This window comes from Bos indicus, chromosome 5, assembly GCF_029378745.1.
Source record: "Bos indicus isolate NIAB-ARS_2022 breed Sahiwal x Tharparkar chromosome 5, NIAB-ARS_B.indTharparkar_mat_pri_1.0, whole genome shotgun sequence".
NCBI lineage: Eukaryota > Metazoa > Chordata > Mammalia > Artiodactyla > Bovidae > Bos > Bos indicus.
The window spans coordinates 30287280-30307980 of record NC_091764.1 but is presented as its reverse complement, the minus strand read 5'-3'; the positions used below and the strand labels follow the sequence as shown (position 1 = coordinate 30307980).

At 52.3% G+C, this 20701-nt stretch overlaps 1 protein-coding gene across 9 annotated transcripts; it reads left to right on the top strand.

Annotated features, from left to right (window-relative positions):
* Window positions 1-20342, top strand: PRPF40B (pre-mRNA processing factor 40 homolog B). Of its 9 annotated transcripts, none has more exons than XM_019960638.2 (27): window positions 1-133; window positions 6295-6375; window positions 7222-7365; window positions 7664-7729; window positions 8399-8426; window positions 8652-8677; window positions 8812-8922; window positions 9214-9334; window positions 9418-9442; window positions 9671-9871; window positions 10092-10221; window positions 10305-10369; window positions 10887-11051; window positions 11152-11260; window positions 11618-11768; window positions 12476-12609; window positions 13259-13373; window positions 13521-13612; window positions 17645-17761; window positions 17957-18094; window positions 18307-18402; window positions 18655-18753; window positions 18954-19131; window positions 19244-19294; window positions 19379-19440; window positions 19561-19704; window positions 19797-20342. In XM_019960638.2, exons 1-27 carry the CDS (start codon window positions 131-133, stop codon window positions 19887-19889), a joined length of 2745 nt encoding a protein of 914 aa, XP_019816197.2. In that variant the 5' UTR covers window positions 1-130; the 3' UTR covers window positions 19890-20342. The 9 variants fall into 9 exon arrangements, with proteins under 9 accessions (XP_019816197.2, XP_019816200.2, XP_070645261.1 ...); XM_070789159.1 differs by lacking the exon at window positions 1-133 and adding an exon at window positions 424-1185; XM_019960641.2 differs by lacking the exon at window positions 19244-19294 and having other exon boundaries at window positions 18655-18741.
* The last annotated feature ends 359 nt before the right edge of the window (window positions 20343-20701 follow it).

Genomic DNA, 20701 nt, shown 5'->3' with positions numbered 1-20701 from the left:
GCTACCGGAGCCCCGGCCACCAAGGGGTGCGACCCCCCACTGGCCCCGCCTTCCCGGCTGCGGTCAGCCAATCAGAGCGGCTTTTACTGGCGGGTGGGCCGAGCCGGCCCAGCTGCTCCGAGGCTCTGGCATGGTAACGTCCCCGCGCGGGGGTGGCGGGGCCCGGGGCGGTCCCACAGCGCCCCCGGCGGCCCGGGCCCGGGGCCAGGGGGGCAGGGAGGCCGCCAGGGGTACCCGGGACCCCGGGGCAGAGCGAGGGGAACGAGAGGTTAGGTAGAGGAGCCCAGGAAGGGGGAGGGGGCGGGGATTTGGGGGGGAAGGGGCGGGGGAGGCCATGATGGAGGATGGCGGGGGGGTGGGGGTGTTGAGGAGAACTGGAGTTGCGGGACTGGGTGAGGAAGGGGAAAGGATGAAGTGAAGGGAGCGTTTGTGGAGAAAGGTCGGGAAAGAACAGAAGGGCGAGAGACGTGGGAACCATGGGTCTAGGGGAAAGGGGGGGTGCACAGTTTCCCCTCCTGGGATGTTTGGCGTGCGACAGGCCCCTTTCTCAGACTCACTACTTGCTCCCTTTGGAAGCCGTGGATACCCTCTAAGACCTCTTGAGACTCCGTCCTTCGTTTCCCCGCATAGTCTACTGATGTGAGGAGGGGGGTATTGTCTCCTGAGGAAGGAGACGTTTCTGGCCCCCACCCAGTGCTGGGTAGTCCAAGAAACGGGGAGAGCAGAAGCCCCTTTGTCCCAACCCTGGCTCTGCCGCCAAGACAGTCTGTAACAACTCTGTGTGACCTTGGGCAAGTCACTCACTACCTTTCTTTGGGCCTAAGATTTCCCATCGATTAAAAAAAAAAAAAAAAGGAAGATGCATAAGAAGGATATCCCAGATCTCTTTCTGCTCTTAAAATGGGGAGGTGCTTGAGGAGAGAGTTCAGGAGAATGGGTTCTAGGACTTGGGGAAGCAAAGGAAAGAAGGATGAAGATGGAGGCTAGGTCTTCAGCTGGGGCTGCAGAAAGTCCCCAGGGACATGAGGGGAGGGTAGGCACAAAGCAAGGCTGGGGCAGGCTAGCCAGCGCCTCTGGAATCCTGTTGGAGTGATGGGAAGACTGTAAATAAGACAAAGAGGTTGAAACTGAACCCAAGAAGGATGAAGACCAGAAGTAACATTCTGTTCATCAGGAGAGTGTGAGGTGATGGCAGGATTAGAAGCAGTGGAAAATATTTTCTAATATTTTGGGGAAGCAGAAAGAATAATAAGGCTGGTACAGGGGAGTGGGGACTAGGATGGCCTCGAAAACAGGGAGGGTGTGGCTGGTGCTGTTTGGGGCAGCTAAAGAAGGGCAGCTGGTGGATGTAGACCACAGGGGAATCAGCTGGTCTCTCAGCCTCCCTAATATCTTTCTTTTTGATGATTGCTCCCTCTTTCGGAAAGGTGTGCCTCCCCAGCCTTCATTTTCCAGCATAGATCCCTTTAGGAAGTGAGGCAGAGCAGGCCAGCCTTGGGATCACCTGGCTGGCTGAGGATTTCAGGATTGTTTGAGAATTGGGGTAAAAAGAAAACAGGGGAATGAATTTGAATGTGAGAAATGCCTGTGGTACCATCATCCTTGCTTTGTGGAGTAGTTGAAAGCTTAGTCTTCTTTGGGGTCAGACTGCTTGGATTCCAGACTTGCCCCTGCCATTTAATCTTTTGGAACCGTGGTCAAGTTACTTGATCTCTCTGAACCTCAGTTTCTTTATCTGTAAAATAGGGATGATAACCTCTAAGATAGTTGCAAGGATTAAATGACTCTTTGTCATGGTATCTGGCTCATAATAAGCACTCAGTAAATATTAGCAATTAGGTGTTGGTTTTTTTTCCTCCTCCTTCCATTCTGTGTCTCTCCAGTCTTCTCCTTTTCTCCTTTTGTTCTTTTTTTCTAAATCTTCAGTTCTGAGATGTCCCCCACGAGTGAACACTGAGAAGAATTGATTGTATGGGGGTGGGGAGGAATGCTTCAGCTGGCCCAGGTGAACACATGATGATCAGATGATTGATTATCTCTTCATTGTCTGTCCCCACCCACAAATGTGTTTTTGTTCCAGGGAAGACACATGATCTGTTTCTCTTTCAGCCCCCTTTCCTATATCGTTTTCTCACACAAATTTCTTCTTCAGAGTCTCACCCAGAAGTGTAATAAGACTCAAAGTTATATAGGCACTGCATCAAGTGAGATAAGGGCAGGGGTGTTTCAGGAAAGAAAATATGCAGGTTGCACAGGGGAGACTCAAGGAAAGGAGGGCTTTGAATTTTTCACAGTAATTTATGTTCATACCGTTGCTCTCTCCTCTGTGGAAACTGTCCAAAACAGGCTAGTGTCTGGATCCTGGCCAGGAGTCTCCGTCCCGTTAAAGATGGTCATATAGAGTTAGTTTTTTTTAATTGTTTAGGTTTTCCCATGCTAGTATTTGATTCTAGTTCACTTTCCCCAGACACACAGACCTCTGCCAAACTGCCTCTCTCTCCATCACAGTCAGCTTTTACCCAAAGAGTTTATACAGATGTACCTGGGCACATACACACACATTTGTCTGTTTTAGGATATTCCAGTATGCAAAAATAAGGTTAGGGATGAGTCTGCATTTTGTCACAACACTTTGTATACAGGGCCCTGACTTGACATTCAGAAGAGACTTAAAAGGAGAAAACTCAATCCCTAAACGTGGGGAAACCCCGACCTGAGTAGCAAGACATGCAGTCCCATGTGGAACACCCAGCAGACATCCATAGAGTAGCATGTGACTCTGTGCAAAGTAGTTCAGTATTTATCCCGAGGAGACTGAGGTAGGAGGGTGTATGTGTGGAGGATAATCATAAAGGCCCAAAAGGAGGTGAATATCGGATCATCTTGAACAAAATAAGAGACAAAGCAGAATAAAAGAAACACATGGAGTAATCTAATACTTTCTGTGCAAAGAGGAGGAGGGAAGCCATGAATCAGGGTGAGCCAGAAGAATGTGGGATGGGTCTTGTTTAAAGGCTTTGAATGTCCGATGAAAGATTCTGTAGGGTGGGCAACGGGGAGCCACCACTGGTCTCCTAGCAAGAAAATGTTGGACTTCCTGGTTTAACCACGTGGGTCACAGAGAATATGCTAGAGTGAAAAAAAACAGAGCTCCTTCTTGTAAGGATTGTGTTTTTAAGGGAGTAGGCCTGGAGGGCAGATTGAATCCCGTCCTGGGACCCATTATTCCCCCCTTTTTCATCTGAGAAAAAATGCCTAGGGTAGTTGCCAGAGTCTCCTCCAGCTCTGACATTCAGTGTTCCCTAAATAACTGCTAGACCTTACTGATGGCTTTGTTTTGTGAACCTGCCAAGACCATTCAGTCATTAAGTTAAGAAATAATAGCATGTACTGTGAGCCAGTGGTGGTGGTGGTGAAATTACAATGGGCAAAGGGTTCTGGGATGAGCAAAAACAAAGTCCTTGCCCCTTAAAATTTCTAGCCTAGGCTGGAAACTGGAGGTATCACATATTTCATTGATTCTGAGACTCACATCTTAACATTTCTGAAGTCAAGATGTGTCTTAAGATCAGTGGTGAAAGTTGCTCAGTCATGCCCAACTCTGCGACCCTGTGGACAGTAGCCTACCAAGCTCCTCTGTCCATGGGATTCTCCAGGCAAGAATACTGGAGTGGATTGCCATGCCCTTCTCCAGGGCCCTTTGCAACCCAGGGATCAAACCTGGGTCTCCCGCATTACAGGCCAGATTCTTTACTGTCTGAGCCACCAGGGAAGCCCAAAATCAGTGGAGTATTGTAATTTGGGCAGCATTTGTTTTTTATTAGTGCCACATAATAATACAATCAGATACAAACTGATACAATTTGTATCAGTTGTACAAATAACTAAAATTCCAGTGACTAATTGCTGAAGGGGAAGGTACATGGTGTATGAGAGTGTAAAAGAGGGCTCTGACTAGTCCGCTGGGTTGGAGAAAGCCTTTCCTGAAGAAATGATGATGACCAGATCTAAAGGTTATGGAGGCGGGGTGTGTGGAGTTGGAGGGAGCATCGCCCCAGGCAGAGGTGGGTGTCTTAGTTGGGAGGACTGCAAGAAGGAGCTCAACATGGGTGAGGAAGATAAGGCAGCTGGGAAGCAAACCTGCCACAGCCTCCCAGGCCCTGGAAGTGGGTTTGGGGACAGTGGGAAGCAATTAAAGAGTTTTAAGCAGAGGAGTAATGTAGCCTGCGGTTGGAGTGGATGTGGGGAGACCAGTCAGGAGGCCACTGAAGTAGGTCAGATTTTTTTTTTAAGTTGTAGGGTTGGAAAAGGAAACAGAAATAGATGGATTCGGGAAATCTTTAGGAAGTAAAATTAACTGGACTCATTGATGTATTCACAAGAAAGAGGGAGGTGTGGTGAGTGGCTCACAAATTTCTATCTTGGACAACTGTGTGGATGGTGGCATAGTCTCTGAGATGGGTAATCGTAGAGCCTGGTAGGACCCAGAGATGGTTATGTAGCCTCTGGGAGGCTGGGACCCTGAGGCAGGTTGGGTGGGAAAGTGTGGCACAGAGAGCTGGATTTCATCCTGAGTTGATTTGTTTCTGACTTCTAGTGCAAAAGGAGGTTTCAGGGGGCGGAGCAGGTCTGAATTCAGGGCTTAGAGTAGCTGAACCTCAAGAAAAGGTAATTTAAGTCAGAGTAGTTTGACTTACCCCCTCTCTTAGGACAAGATAAGCAGAGGGAAGGAAGGACAGGTGTTGCTGAAGTAGAGAGTAGAAGCATTGTTAAATACTGAGTCTTCCCAACATAGGGATAATTGGGAAAGTCGGGAAATTGGGTGGCAGTGAGCCAGCTCCCACCTTTACCTGGATCTCCTCCTCACCACCATACTCCAGCACCTTCCAAGCAAGGAGGAAGGACAGAGCCTTTTAGCTGCATTTAAGTGCCCCAGGTTACTTAAAAACTGTTTTTGAATGGGTGAATCTAGCTATATTCAAAGTTACAGAGGGCAGATAGAGTTCTTTCTACCAGTGTCCTCATTCTCATTTCTTGTGTCATCTTTTGTTTCTGATTTTTATGCAAGTAATAAAACTTTGCTGCACTTTGCTTTTTTTCCCACTTGTTTATGTATCTTCCAGATTATAATCGAGACAGTGAGCCTCTTCATTCTTTTTATGACTGCATAGTAGTTCATCTTATGTTTGTGTAAAATTTTATAGTTCCTTACAGATATTTAGGCTGATTACAGTCTTCTGGTTTTATAAATAATGCTGCTCTGAAAATCTCGTACACACATGTAGGGCTATATCTATAGGATGAATTTTTAGAGCCATAAGATTCTATATAAATAGGATTTGTTCCTTCATTTGTTTATTCATTCACTTTATATATGTTGAGTACCTATTATGTGCCAGATGCTGTGGCAGGTACCAGGAATTCAGCTTTCAACAACTCAGATATGATCTCTGCCCCCATGGAATATGTGTAAGGGGAAGCACATATCCAGTCTAACATAATAATTACACAATTGTATACGTGAGGGAACTAAAAAGAGGATCAGAACAAATTGGACGTGCTTTAAATAGAGTCAGGAAGGCTTCTTAGAGCAAGTGATATTTAAGCTGAGAACTAAAGGATGAGATGTGGCTAGCCATTGGGTGTGGGACAGGGAGACCTAGGCTGTTCCAAGCCTCCTCCACTGGGATGAACCTAGAAGAGGCACAGGCTGCTGTCTTGATGGGGGCTGGGATGCAGAGCTAAAGAGGAGGGGATGGGAATGGAGCTGTCAAGGACAGTGAGTGACTAAAGATGAGGCCAGTTAGGGGAGGAGGCTGGTGGTAGTACTTAGGAAGGACTAATTGTGTTTAGAGGGCTTTGGGTTGAGTCTCTGTACTGGGTGAATTCAGGAAGGTGAACAGGAAAAGAGGCCACTTCCTTCCTGAATGGGAATGAGAGACCTCTGACTGACTGGAGGGAAGCGCAGCCTTGCCCACAGGCGGGAGGGTGGATGAAAAGCCTTGGAAAGAGTTGATCTGTCCCTGTAGTAGAACCTCCTCCATCTTTTCATGGCTTGGGCAAAATGGAAACTTCCAAACTACAGATGACTTTAATGGGGCTCAGCCAGCTGACTCTGGACTGGCAAAAGAACAGATCTATCGAGGGCTCAGAGTGGGAATGGGTAGGAAACTGGGCTTTGAGACTCTTCCTTTGAACTTTGTGCTCCTTTTTCATCCTCACCCCTCTGCTTCTCTTCTACAAAAGCCCATCTCTGCCCATCCGGGGTTCTATGACTTTTCTCTCCCTCAACAGTCGGTTCCCGATTCTGGTCCCCGGCCCCCAGCAGCGCCTGCCCCCTTCCCACCGGGGCCCCCCATGATGCCACCACCCTTCGTAAGTTTTATGTCTTTCCCTGGGCTTGGCTTTTCCAGCCTGCATCCCCAACTTCCTAGCCCCCAGCACTGCTGCATCGCCAGCACAGTTTTTGTGTAATGCCCCCTTCCTGTTGCCCTTGGTTGAGGGATGGTTTTGCTTGGGTCCATAACGTTGACAGTTCTCCCTTTGTCTTTTTGTCCTTGGGACACACGGGGGCTGGGGGAAGAAGTGAATGGGAAAAGACCCTCTTAAGTGTGAGGGCAGGGTGGGGCTCTCTTTCTCTTTCACTGCTCCTTGTCTGTATTCTTTTTTGTTCCTCCCCCAACATGGCTTGTGGGATCTCAGTTCCCCAACCAGGGACTGAACCCACGCCCTTGGCAGTGAAAGCTTGGAGTCCTAACCACTGGACTGCCAGGAAACTCCCCTTGTCTATATTTTTTAAATACGCCATGAAGTCAGGCTGGAATAGCAACTGGTGGTCATCAGTTGGGAAAAAAGGGATAGGAGGCAGAGGACTGGGAGATTGGGGACTGGACACCTGCCTCTGGCCCTGCATCTGAAAGGCCTCTCTGGAGAGAGTTGCTTAAGTGGTGGAGCCTTCCAATCGCAGTCTGGTGGCAGTTCCATTTCTCTTTCCCCTCTCCCCTGCCTCTCAAGAAGCCGTTTGCTTGCCTCTTAGACCCAGAGGACCCCTGTTGTCAGTCTCAGTGGTGAGGAGGGAGGCAGTTTGATGCCTTTCAAACTGAAACTTTGGACTGTCTCAGAGCCAGTGTGAAGGGTTGGGTGGGAGATGAGTGGCTGTTTCCTGACAGGGGCAGAGCAGTGTCTCCTCTGCTCAGGCTCTCTTCCTTTCCTCGTTTGCAGATGCCTCCTCCAGGAATTCCCCCACCTTTTCCTCCAATGGGGCTCCCTCCCATGAGTCAGAGACCACCAGCCATCCCCCCCATGCCACCTGGCATCATGCCCCCAATGCTCCCACCGATGGGGGCACCACCACCACTCACACAGGTAATCTCCCCTGCTCCAGGGCCTCAGAAAACCCTGTCATCTCAGTTGCAGGTAGAGATGAAGGTGGATATCTGAACTGAACTTGAGAGTCTGGGGAGGAAGGGAGGGAAGGTGGGGCCAGGCCCACGTGAATTTGCCTGCTGAGTGGCTAGAGGCCACTCTGAGGCTCAGCTGAGCGCCCAGAGCCCAGTGTGTACCCTTGTGAGGGTCATGGCCCCGTCAGCATCTCTCAGGACTCTGTGTGGCCTGTGCTTGCCTTCACCTTAGTAGCTGGTTTCTGTCTCCTTTGTATCCACAGATACCAGGAATGGTACCTCCCATGATGCCAGGAATGCTGATGCCAGCAGTGCCTGTCACCGCAGCGGTAAGCACTGGGGGGCAGGAAGTGGGCTCTGCGCTGCAGCCCACTGGGTCTGACTTGGCGTACAGGGACGCGGCCTCCGTTCTCTCCCTCTTCTCATCACATCCACCCATGGCCCCGCTGCACTCCCCACACTGAGTCCTTCCAGCCACAAACTCAGCTCTTCTAGCTTCTCACTCGTCCCAAAAGGCACATACATCCTCTCATTATCCCCCTGCTATGCCCAGTTCCCTTAAGGAACACCTTCACTCCAGACACTGATCACTCTCACAGAGTTAGCACTGTGGACACGTGAATACAATTTCCTCTTCGCATCTTCTTTGTCTCTGGAGGAAGCGGCAGTACCTGGAGATCTCACTAAACCTTCTTGTGCTGCTGTTCAGCGTAGTAGAGTTGGGTAGGATGTGGCAGTTGGTACTTTCTGTGGAAGAGGTGGGCCATGGAGTCTCACTCAACAGAATACTCTCTTGAAAAAAGGAGCTGCCGTGCAGTTTCCTCCTGGGGTCCTAGAGCCATGGTCCCAGAGGGCGGGGGAAGCTTGTTAGGGAGCAGAGATCCCTGGGAGCAGGACACACGGATCCTGGCCTGGCCTGCTTCTTCATCCCCCATGGCCTGGGTCTTGGGGGCCACTGGGCTTGGCCCCAACCCTTCCCCCTCCTCTTTCTTCGGCAGACGGCTCCGGGTGCGGACACCGCCAGCTGTGAGTCTTCTGGGGGTCTGCTCCCCCCAGGCTCGGAGGTTGGGCGGGGAGAGGGACCATGGACTAGGGCCTACCCTGGATCATGCCTGTTGGGGTGCCAGGGATCCTGGGATGTGATGGGACCAGGGGAGATTTACTGGGGATGGAGTGTAAGGGAGGAATAGATGGGGATCAGATAATTGTTGGAACAAGGACTTAATAGGTTTCCTTTGGCTTCTTTTCTAGCTGCTGTGGCTGGGACAGGCCCTCCGGTAAGTTCTTTCCACTCAGGGGTCTCTGGGTAGGAGGCTAAAAGAGGTGCTAATGGTTAAATTTTGGGGATGAGGAGGAGAAGCTTTGGGAAAGGAGCTGTGACCACTGTTCTGTGCACCCTCCCCTCCCCTAGAGGGCCCTGTGGAGCGAGCATGTAGCCCCTGACGGGCGCATCTACTACTACAACGCTGACGACAAGCAGTCCGTGTGGGAGAAGCCCAGCGTGCTCAAGTCCAAGGCAGAGGTCCTGAATGGGGCTTTCTGGCTCTTTTTTTCAGCTGCCCTGACCCTTCCAAGTCCTTGGCCTCCCTTGAGTCTCTAACCATACTCATGGTTCCTCTAATCCTAAGATCCCTGACCGTTCCCCAACCTTCCTAGGATCTCAAGAAGTCCACCTTCCCTCATCTTGAGCCAGGCCAGGTGGTACCTAAACACTTCTGTATACCCCCTCACTGGGTCCCCTCACTTAGCTCCCCCAACTGTGGCTGGCGGGTATGCCCAACCCACTGATGTTTCCTGGCCCATCCTCTTACAGCTCCTGCTGTCCCAGTGTCCCTGGAAAGAGTACAAGTCGGACACAGGCAAACCTTACTACTACAACAATCAGAGTAAGGAGTCCCGCTGGACCCGGCCCAAGGACCTGGATGACCTGGAGGGTGAGGAGGGGGTGGGCCCAAGCAGAGGCTCGGGGGCGTGACTCTGTGCTACCCTCTAACCACGTTATCCTTTCCTGTTGCAGCTCTAGTCAAACAAGAGGCTGCAGGGTAAGTGACTTGCTTGTCTTGCCTGCCCGTCCACCCATACGTGGGGCCTCCTGAGGGGTGGGAGTGGCCTCTCTCCACGATCCGTGCTCTGTGAGAGGAAGAGCCAGCTCTCATCTCCTTGTGGAGTGGTCTGCTCTGGCGCTAGTCCTTCACAGGATAGAGACCAGTCAGCCCCTGACCACACCTGTCTTTGCACTACTGGACACTGCCCTTCCGACCCACCTGCAGGAAACAGCAGCAGCCACAGGCACTACAGCCACAGCCTCCTCAGCCTCAGCCCGATCCCCCACCTGTGCCGCCAGGCCCCACCCTGCTGCCCACAGGCCTCCTAGAACCTGAGCCAGGTGGGAGTGAAGATTGCGCTGTGTCAGAGGCTGCCCAGCCCCTGGAACAGGGGTTCCTGCAGCAGCCAGAGGAGGGCCCCAGCAGGTGAGGGCTGCCTCCCATGGCATTCTAGACCTCAGGCTCCCACCTGGGTTCAACCCTTGACCTCTGCCAGGTTTCTCGGGAAAGGGGTGAAGATCTGGGCATGGCTTCTAATGAGCAGAAAAGGGCTTCCCTGGGGAACAAAGGGGTGTCCTGATCACACAGGGCACTGAAAACTATATGGACTTGGGGACACTGTGGCTGACTTCCCTTTGTACCCCAGTTCTGCTGGACAGCATCAGCCACCGCAGCAAGAGGAAGAAGAATCAAAACCGGAGCCGGAGAGGTCTGGCCTCAGTTGGAGCAACCGGGAGAAGGCAAAGCAGGCCTTCAAGGAGCTGCTGAGGGACAAGGTGCTGAGGGTGGGGCTCCCAGGGTAGCCCTGGAGGGGGCTGGAGGTGGGCAGAGCCCATGATCCCCGCCTGCTCCATTCCAGGCTGTCCCCTCCAATGCTTCGTGGGAACAGGCCATGAAGATGGTGGTCACTGACCCCCGTTACAGGTAGGCCTGGGCAGGCCCTCCAGACATTGTTCATGAGGGTGGCTGATCCACGGATTTCCTAAGAAACCCTGACGGGGTCAGAGTGAGGAGAGTGATAGCTGGGTGAGCGTGCTGGGGAAGAGAAGCTGAAGAGCCTCCAGGAGGAGGGGAAGGGGATCATTCAATAAATGCTTGTTGAATTGAATTGATTTGAATTGAATTAATTGGGGAAAGGGGTTGGATAGGGCAGAGGCCTGACTGCAACTTGAGAACCCATAGCAAAAGGGCTCAGTATTAATAGTGTCTTAAGAGGCCTGTCTTGTTCCCTCATTGTCACCCCTCCCCATATGCCAGAGACCAACCTATCTTGCTTCCCTGTGCCCTTGGGGCCACTGCAGCCCGCTGTGCCCATGCGTGGACATTCAGTCAGTTCTGTGAGACCCATCCCCAGTGTGCCATGACCCTACTTTGTGGGCTGTGCGTTGTGGTTCAGGCTGACTCGTCTGTCCCCACCAAACTCCCACCCTGTCCACCCTAGTGCCTTGCCCAAACTGAGTGAGAAAAAGCAGGCATTCAATGCCTACAAAGCGCAGCGGGAGAAGGAGGAGAAGGAAGAGGCCCGGCTAAGAGCCAAGGAGGCCAAGCAGACCTTGCAGCATTTCCTGGAGCAGCATGAACGCATGACCTCCACTACCCGCTACCGGTCAGGGGGCCAGGCTGGGTTGGGGCCTGGGAACCCTGAGACCCCCATGGGCCCAGGCTCTGTTCTCTGCCTGCCTTCTCACAGCCCATATGCTCCACAGGCGGGCAGAACAGACCTTTGGGGAGCTGGAGGTCTGGGCTGTGGTCCCTGAGAGGGATCGAAAAGAGGTTTATGATGATGTCCTCTTCTTCCTGGCCAAGAAAGAGAAGGTAACAGCTACTGGGCTGGATCCATCAGCCCCAGTCTCATTAAGGCCTTCCATGTCTTGGCTTCCTTGTGGACCCGCCCATTCACTTGCTGCCCCAGGGTCCCAGCTTCTTACTCAGAAGCTGGTATGGCACATCCCCAGTTCATGCTTTGGGCCTACAACTTGGTCTGGGAGGACAGGAAGGTCTCTGAGGGTGTGGTCTGTAACCTGTGCTCCTTCCCCTTTCTGGAGTCAGAAAGGCCTTGAGTCTGGCCATCCCAGAGTTCCCAAGCCACCTGCCTTTACCTAGGTTCTCTGCCCAGGCCCACTTGTGTAGCTCTGCCCTGCCCTGCCTCACCCTAACCCCATGGCTCCCTAGGAACAGGCCAAGCAGCTGCGGCGCCGCAACATCCAGGCCCTGAAGAGCATCCTAGATGGGATGAGTAGTGTCAACTTCCAAACAACATGGTCCCAGGCCCAGCAGTACCTCATGGATAACCCCAGCTTTGCTCAGGACCATCAGCTGCAGAGTAAGCCTGGGTCTCCACTCCCTTCTCTCCCTTCCTTTTTCTTTCCTGACCCCCAGCACCTGCCTCACACTACTCCCCCTGCACCTCCTATCCCCTTGGACATCTAGGAGTCCCTTGCATGTAGTCCAGAACCTCTCTGGACTTGAGATCACAGGAGGATGCTTCAGGTCACCTCTCCCTCTAGGGTCTATAGTTAACCTGGATATTATGTGTTCTTGGGGGAACAGCACTGGGATAGGAATAATATTTGAAGATGACTTTTATAGCTCATGTGAATATGGTTTTAAATCATCTTGGTATGGTGGGCTGTAAATGGTCACACATGTGGCAATCAGCTGCTGTTGGCCTGTCATCATTTGCAGTATCTTCTGATATTCACCTTCTGAAGTTATATCAAAGCCTGGTTGATTCCCAGTCCAATAAAAAGTAAAACCTTAGATTCTGAGAAAACTGATTTCATATAGTGACTTCTAGTAACCAAATTCATAAGATCTGAATGCTTCTATTTAACACTTCATATAATCACTGAACCCTTTTCATGAACCATCATTCCAATAGCCTCTCCCAGGAGCCCCTGCTCCCCTCTCCCCACCACCCTGGATGTCCCCAACACCTGCAGGAGTAGCATCTTGGAAACTCTGGGGGTGCTGGGACTGAGAGGGTGTTCCCCTGGTGCGGTGCCTGCTGAGCCTCCTCTCTGTGGTTAGACATGGACAAGGAAGATGCGCTGATCTGCTTTGAGGAGCACATCCGAGCTTTGGAGAGGGAGGAGGAGGAGGAGCGAGAGCGAGCCCGACTTCGGGAGCGGCGCCAGCAGCGCAAGAACCGGGAAGCCTTCCAGGTATCTTTGCTGCTCTCTGAATCGGAACTCAGCTCTGCCCCGGACAGTCTCTTCACCCACACGCTGCCTCCTCTCGGCCAGGCCCACTGTTCTCCCTGTGCCCAGCCTGTCCTCGCTCCATGAGGGCTGTCTGTGCCTGCAGTTTTGCTCCTGCTGTGTCCCCTCAACTCTGGGCCAGCTCCTCTAGACTAGGTGTGCGTGCCACCCGGAAACTGCCAGCAGATGGCGCCCTAAAAGCAAGGCTCAGCAGCTTGGCCAGGTTTATTTCCCTTCACTGGGGAGCCAGACAGGCAGTTAGTTCATCCCCCGTCTTGGAGGTGGCACTGGTGGTGGTGGAGGAGGGGATTAGTTGGCTATAACACATGGGGAAGTGTGGGAGTCATGGGAAGGTAATGCTGCAGGCGCTGTTTCTTTGCCTCCCAGTCCAGCCTATTCTCATGTGGAGTCTGTCCCATTCTGTTTTACAGTCTGTGTTCACATTGCTCTCTGCCTCCCCATCTGTAACTCCTCATCTCTGCCTCCCTTGCCGGCATTTCCTCAGTCTGGTTGTTCCTGCCTCTCCCTGCCGTCTCTCCTCTCCCTGCCCAGGCTTTGACTTTGCCTCCCTCCCTCTCTCACCCTCCCTGTAACTGGCCTCTTCCCTGCTTAGACCTTCCTGGATGAGCTGCACGAGACAGGGCAGCTGCACTCCATGTCCACCTGGATGGAGCTGTACCCAGCGGTCAGCACTGATATCCGCTTTGCCAACATGCTGGGCCAGCCGGGTAAGGCAGCTGGGCTCTCCCTTCTCTGGCCTGGCTTCCTGCCCTGCCAGTCTCTCTGCACTCCCACTCCTTGGTCCTGTCCTCAACCCTACCCTCAGGCCTTGGGAAGCTGCCGCCGCCAGGCCCCCCTCCCTCCCTCCCCCACAGGCTCCACCCCTCTGGACTTGTTCAAGTTCTATGTGGAAGAGTTGAAGGCCCGATTCCATGATGAGAAGAAGATCATAAAGGACATCCTTAAGGTGAGGGAGGCCTGGGGCTGTGGATGGATGCAGGCTGGATGCAGGGCTGCTCCCAGGACAGGGCTCCCTGATAAATCCTGTTTTGTGGGAGCATTGCAACTCAGTTCAGGAGATAGCTATTGTGATCCTTTCTTTATACAGAAATGAACAAGATACAATTTCTGCCTAGAAGGAGCTCAGGGTCTAATAGGAAGAGAGACATGGCAAGTAGATAGACATTACAGAGGGGCAAGGGTTATTATTACAGAGATGAGAATCAGAAGAATTGCCATTTAAACTGCACCTCTAAGAATGAGGAGGTGGGGGAGGATGGAGGCCAGGGGTGTAGGGTGCCGCAGGAGCAAAGAGGAGCAGGAAGCACAACTAGTCATAAACTAGTTTCACACAAGTATTCTCCTTCTGCCTGTACAGTGTTTTAGAAAAACCTGGAATTTGTTGCTAACATTTTAAAATCAAGAGATTACAATTAAAATCTGGATCTTCAGCATCTCTTGGAAATTTGCATTATCTAGCAGCGCTAGGTTGGCTTTGAGAAGCATTCAGTGGGCTAAAGCTGAGATACTAAGGCTTTTTAGAAGGGGCATATCCTCCTTATCTGTCCTAACTCCTCCCTGTCACATCCGTAACACGAGAGCAAAGTCACCTACAATTTACCATCTCCATGCTGGAGAGTTCCTCAGTATTCATGTCTATCAAAGAGGAAAAAGTGAGTGATGGACTGAGAGAGCCCTGTGTTTCGGAAAAGATAACAAAGAGAAGCATATTTCTTTGTGGAGATAAAGACTCTTCTCATGAGTTTCGGGGAGCAGTGTGCACCGTGGTTAGGAACAAGACTGTGAAGGCCGACTGTGGGGTTGAAAGTCCATCTTAACCACTTAGAAGTTTTGCGACTTTGAGCAGATTACTTAATTTTTCTGAGCGTGTTTCCTCATCTGAAAAGTGGGGAATATTCCCCCAAACTTCACCTGATTATCAGCAGGAGTAACTTGGTACCCGAGATGAAGAAGGTCTCAGAATAAAGCTAGGAATGTCTCACTGCACACACGTTTCTTTTAAGTCCCATGTCTTGCCTTAAAATTCATGCAGGCGCTGTACTTTAATACCGTAACACTTACCTGTTAATATTTTAAAATTACTTACCATTAGGTAACATATATTGTATTGTCCTGTGGCCTCCTCTATTTCTCTATACCCCAGTTGGGAAGGAGAGCCCTGCATATAAAATTCTTTGAATGCTAAAATAAGGAAATTGGATTTTTATCTTGTAAGTAATGGGGAGGCGGGGAATGATGTCTTGGAAAAGCCCCAGTGGTGGTGTAGAGCCCTGCCCGCAGCCAGAGCACTTGTATGCGCAGGGATGGAGTGGTAGGGAGACAGGACTTGAGGCCTCAGGACGCAGAAAGTGATAGTGGCAAGTGATTCAGGTCAGTTCTGAGCTTGAGTCATCCTCTTCTGACTCACCCCTAGACTGCTCCCTTGCTGTTGGGGCCCTTGGGAGAAAAGTCTGGGCAGCCGTGGACTCTCGAGGCAGGGTTTGAAGTGTGAGGGGTGAGCAGAGAGACCAGGCAGGAGCTGCTGTGTGGTCTAGGTGGGGATGGCCGGTGAGCACAGCTGGGGTGCTCCAGTTGCTTCTGAAATCCCGAGGTTGGCTCACGGGGGCCTTGGGACAAGCCGGAGGGGGCGGGGTGGAGGGATTTTTGCTCCTTCCTTTATTTTCAAGTATAACTGCTTGTTTCTCTTATGGAATGAGGGTTCTACTTAAGATTTTTATTTAAAAAAAAAAGCATCTGCTGATTTAAAAAAAGGGTTTCAAACCAGTAGGCTAGACTCACTCAGAAGTAGAACTGACACATTTGTGTGTGTGTGTGAAATTGAGGGAAGGAAGGAGTGAGTTGGAGATAGCAGGGGTGGATTGATGGTAAGGATTAAGCAGGAAGAACAGGGCTGGAGAAAACAGGAATTCCATTTGGGAAATTGTTCTCATAAAGCAACCAGGGGCAGGGAGGAATAGAGCAAATACCATATTTTAAATATGATAATCGCATAAGGTAGAAATATCTTATCCAGGAAGAGTTAAATTTTATTGGACACTTAACTTTTAACCCCTCAGTGGCTGGTACTGCTGACAGGCCTGTAGGAGCCCTATCCTTGCTGAGGCCTGTCTCTCCACACCTCCTGAGGACAGTCTTTGGTCAGTTCCCCTTCCTGTTGCCCCCTTTTGGGCTCCTGCCTCTGGAAGGGAGGTGAACCCAGGGCCCTGAGGCCATCTACCCGCCAGGCAGACTGTGGACTGTGATGACACTCCACATCCCATAGGGTAATGCAGAGTCCTGAACTCGGAGAAGCTGAAAGTCAGAAGATCTGGGCCCATCCATGGGAGTGGGGAGTGGAGTATGGGGTGGGGGCTCCCAGAAAATGAATTATCTTGGGATCTGCTGAACTTGAAGTGTCTGTGAAATATCCAGTCTAGAATGGGTCTGAAAGTCAGGAGAGAGGTGAGGGGTGGGATTGCTAGGAACAGTGTGGGACAGGCACATAAGACAAGAGAGGTGGTAAAAGGGGTCGGAGACAAGCGGGGACCCCGGAGAAGGAAGGACTGCAGAAGTGAACAGAGGCTAGAAGACTGAGGACTCAGAAGGGGTCCCTGGAGTTCTTAGGACATGAGCAACCTCTAGGGGAACAGCGTCCATGAAGAGGGTAAAATGAGTGCAGCACAGGCTTTAGTTATATAACTCCTGGCTGTTTATTGGTTGAGACCTCTGCAAGTTATATAGTGTCTCTGAGCCTCAGTTTCCTTATCTGTAAAATGAGGATAATATAAATGCAAGGTCATGAAGTTAAATGATAACATTTGTAGTATCTTGCTCATTAGTAGGTTTAATAAATGTTTTCCTTTGTGCTACATTTAAAGATTGTGAAACAGAGAGACAGAAGCAGAGGTTATTAGCTTGAGGAAGGTGAGAGCAGGGTGGAAAGGGTATTCCAGGTTAAGTGAGGTGCGTACTTGACAGAAGGAACCAATGAAGAGGTGAGATCGAAGTCTGCAGTTCCCTAAGCGAGAGAGATGTATGTCTGAGAAGAGCTGGAGAGCATGGGCTGAGGAATCCCTCTTGGAAGCAGCAGGAAGAGTATGCCTGTGCCGTCAGCAGGGGGCCAGAGCAGGTTCCAGATGAGCAGAGGTAGTAGAAGGGAACCTGGGCCTCTGCCTCAGACCTCACGCTTCAGTGGCTCCACTTTCCACTGAGTCGTCTTGGGCCAAGTGAGACAACTCTCCTACAGCCTGCTCACTGGCGTGTTGTGAGGCTTAGGTGAGAAGCACAGCGCCTAGTCCATGGTGCTTTATAGTGTGACGTGTCCTTAATAATGCTGGGGAGATGTACAGCTGATGGCCTTTATTTTTCATGATTGTGGGTGTAGTGCTTAAAAGTAGGGACTTCATCATTAGAAAGACCTGGGGTAGAATTCTTGTCCAGCCATATGTTAGCCTTGAAGACCTTGGGCAGTTACTCTAGTTTCTCTCAACCTTGGTTTCTTCTTCCACATAAAATTAGGACCTGTGCTTTAGTTCAGATACGTGAGGATTAAATGAGATAATGTGTGTGAGGCACTCAGCATGGTACCTGGTACATAGTAAGCACTCATAAACACAGCCGTAGATGTTGACTAAGAAAGAATACAGGGAACTTATGACCCAGCAATGGCTCAAGCTTAAGCCAAAGGGACAAAGAATCCGTTGTCAGAAACACAGGCATCTGTCAGACGGAGAACATGTACCTTGAACACCTACCCGTGATCCAGCCTTGCCAGTTCCCTGTGACAGCTAAGCCAAGGGCTGGTATGGGAGGTTTAATTATCAGATGGGGGAGGACTTGAATGACTTGGTCTCCGAAGTGCATCCCCGTCCTGTGGATCCCTTCCGGGGGAGGGGGCTACTTGAGCATCTGTAGTCTGACCCGTGCCTGCCCTGGAGGCAGCCAACTTCAGGTTCAGGCCTGTGGTGCCCCCCTGCTTCATGCGCTGCTGTGCCCACAGGACCGGGGCTTCTGCGTGGAGGTGAACACAGCCTTCGAGGACTTCGCCCACGTCATAAGCTTTGACAAGAGGGCTGCTGCGCTGGATGCAGGCAACATCAAGCTGACTTTCAATAGTGTGAGGGGCCGCGCGGGGTGGGGCTGTAGCCAGGGCTCCGTTCTCAAGCTCGTCCCTTGCTCTGGTTCCGTTCCTTCTCACGCACTGCCCCAGTGTGACTCTGCCCCCAGTCCAGGAGTGATAGTAGGAGCTCAGACCCCAACTTCCCACACACCCTCTCTTGAGTGACCCTACCCTGTGCCCTGTCGCCCTCAGCTGCTGGAGAAAGCAGAGGCGCGCGAGAGAGAGCGGGAGAAGGAGGAGGCCCGGCGGCTGCGGCGCAGGGAAGCTGCCTTCCGAAGCATGCTGAGGCAGGCTGTGCCTGCTCTGGAGCTGGGCACGGCCTGGGAAGAGGTCAGGACTGCAGCCTGGCATCAAACACCACCCCCTCAGTCCTGAGGGCAGCAGTGCTTCTCCACCACTGGGGGCCCACCCCAGTCGTAGCACAGCTCGGGGCCAGCTTCGGCGCCCTTCCTTCCTTCCTCTGCCCCAGCCCTGCCCTGTGCTCACGGCGGCCTCCACGTTGTGCTGGGGCTGGTCTGATCAGCAGTGCTCTCCTGTTCAAGGTCCGTGAGCGCTTTGTGTGCGACTCAGCCTTTGAGCAGATCACCCTGGAGTCGGAGCGGATCCGGCTCTTTCGGGAGTTCCTGCAGGTACTGGAGGTGAGGCAGAGCTTCTGGTCCTCTATATCTGCCCCAGACTGGTGAACACATGAAGCTAGCTTAACAGTAGCCTCAGTAACCTCTCAACCCCACGCTCTCCTTTCCTTGACAACTAAGGAAGGGGAGGTCTCACGGTGCCCTGGAACCACCCAAGGCCCTAGCCTCAGAGGAGGCAGCAAAACCTCTGGGACACAGGGTCCTTCCTGGGGCTAACCTTGGTGCCTTCCTCACCCTCCCTTCTGCCTCCACCAGACGGAATGCCAGCACCTCCACAGCAAAGGCCGGAAACACGGCAGAAAGGGCAAGAAGCACCATCGCAAGCGTTCCCACTCACCTTCAGTGAGTTGGCGGGTAGGAAGGATGTGGGGTGAGGCTGGACTACCTGGGGGAAATAAGAACCACTTCTCTTGCTTTCCCCATATATCACCTCCCCTGGAGGAAGACTGGGAGATTCCTTTGGTCTTGGATTTTCCTGTCCCCGGTTCCCAGACTCGAGGGCTTCTGGAGCCCAGCGCCCCTCTGTGCTGACTTGTATCTGCTCATCTACCCAGGGCTCTGAGTCAGGAGATGAGGAGCTGCCCCCACCCTCTCTCCGGCCCCCCAAGCGGAGGCGACGGAACCCCTCGGAGTCAGGCTCTGAGCCCTCTTCCTCACTTGATTCTGTTGAAAGTGGGGGTGCTGCCCTTGGAGGACGGGGTTCCCCCTCCTCTCGCCTTCTCCTTGGATCAGGTAAGTAGTTGGGAGCTGGAGGGGAGGCCTTAGGGGAGCCCCACCCCTGAGGGTGGAGGTGGTGGGGAGGGCTGCACCTGTCAGAGAGTAAGAACTTCCCGTCCCTGCCCAGGCAGGAAGCGGAGAGAAGGAAGGAGGACTGGACTGAGACTTCCTCAGACAGGTCCCTGCCTGTGAAGAATGAGCAGAAAAAAGGATGAGGCCTCCCTTTTCCCGTGGGACTTAGTGGGAATTTTTCCATCTCCAGATCATGGTCTTCGGAAAGCCAAGAAACCAAAAAAGAAAACTAAGAAGAGAAGACACAAGTCGGTGCGTAGAGAAGGAACTTGCGTCCAAGTCTCTGCTATTTTATGAGATATCTTCATGTCTTCACCCGCCTCCCGGGCCGTCCTCCACAGAACTGAGGAGGTGGGCTCTGGGCTCTTACAGAATAGTCCTGAGAGCGAGACAGACCCTGAGGAGAAAGCTGCCAAGGAGAGTGATGAGAAAGAACCGGAACAGGACAAGGACAGGGACCTCCGGCGGGCAGAGCTCCCTAACCGCTCCCCAGCCTTTGGAGTCAAGAAGGAGAAGGTGAGAGAGGCAGGCCCCCGGCCCCCGCCCGGTCAGCGCGCTGCCCAGGCCCTCGGGGAAGCCGTGGGTGAGCTGTGCCTTTGCTCCACCAGACGGGCTGGGACACGTCGGAAAGCGAGCTGAGTGAGGGTGAGCTGGAAAGACGGCGGCGGACGCTCTTGCAGCAGCTGGACGACCACCAGTGACCTGACACGCCACCGTGCCTCGGGTCTGCGTGAGGCTGTGGCTGAGTTCACCCTCGCTGTCTGCCCCAGACTTCTTTAGTTGGGTCTGTGTCCACTTTTTCTCAAGTATCCCCAACCCCAACCCACCATTTCTGGCATCTCCCAAGGTGCTTGTGGTGTTCAAGGGTCCCCTCAACTTCCCGGACAACTAGTGCAGTCCTTGCCCTCAGTCTCAGACCAGCGATTGGTGGTGAATGCCATGTGGGTGGTGCCAGTAGATAAAATGTGAGATGGGGCCCCCAGAACAAGTGGCAGGCTGGTGGACACAGCCTGGGCGGCAGGGGCAGGTCCTTAGCCGCTAGCATCAGGGCCTGCTCCCGCCTGCCCAGGCCCTGGGGCTCCACCACCCCTGGGGCCCAGCGTATGTGTGTTTTGTTTTGGTTTTGTTTTTTAAATGACAATATTTATAACGTGGCCAGTGGCTCTTTTGTCTTGTCCTTGGGCTTGGTACTGGGGGCAGGCTGGGGACCAGACAGGTACACGCATGGCCAGCAGGGGGCACTGGTGCCTCATGGGAGGCCTGCCTCCCTGTGTGAGGTTGGCGCCCATCTAAACAGATTCTCCTTGCCCAGGCTTCTGCAGTCACCTCCCCCAAGCATGGCAGCTTGACCCAGCCTCCTTTCTGTCCCTGTGGCTTGCTGCTGCTTAGTCACATCAGTCGTGTCCAATTCTGTGTGACCCTATGGACTGCAGCCTGCCAGGCTCCTCTGTCCATGGGCTTCTCTAGGCAAGAATACTGGAGTGGGTTGCCATGCCCTTCTCCAGGGGATCTT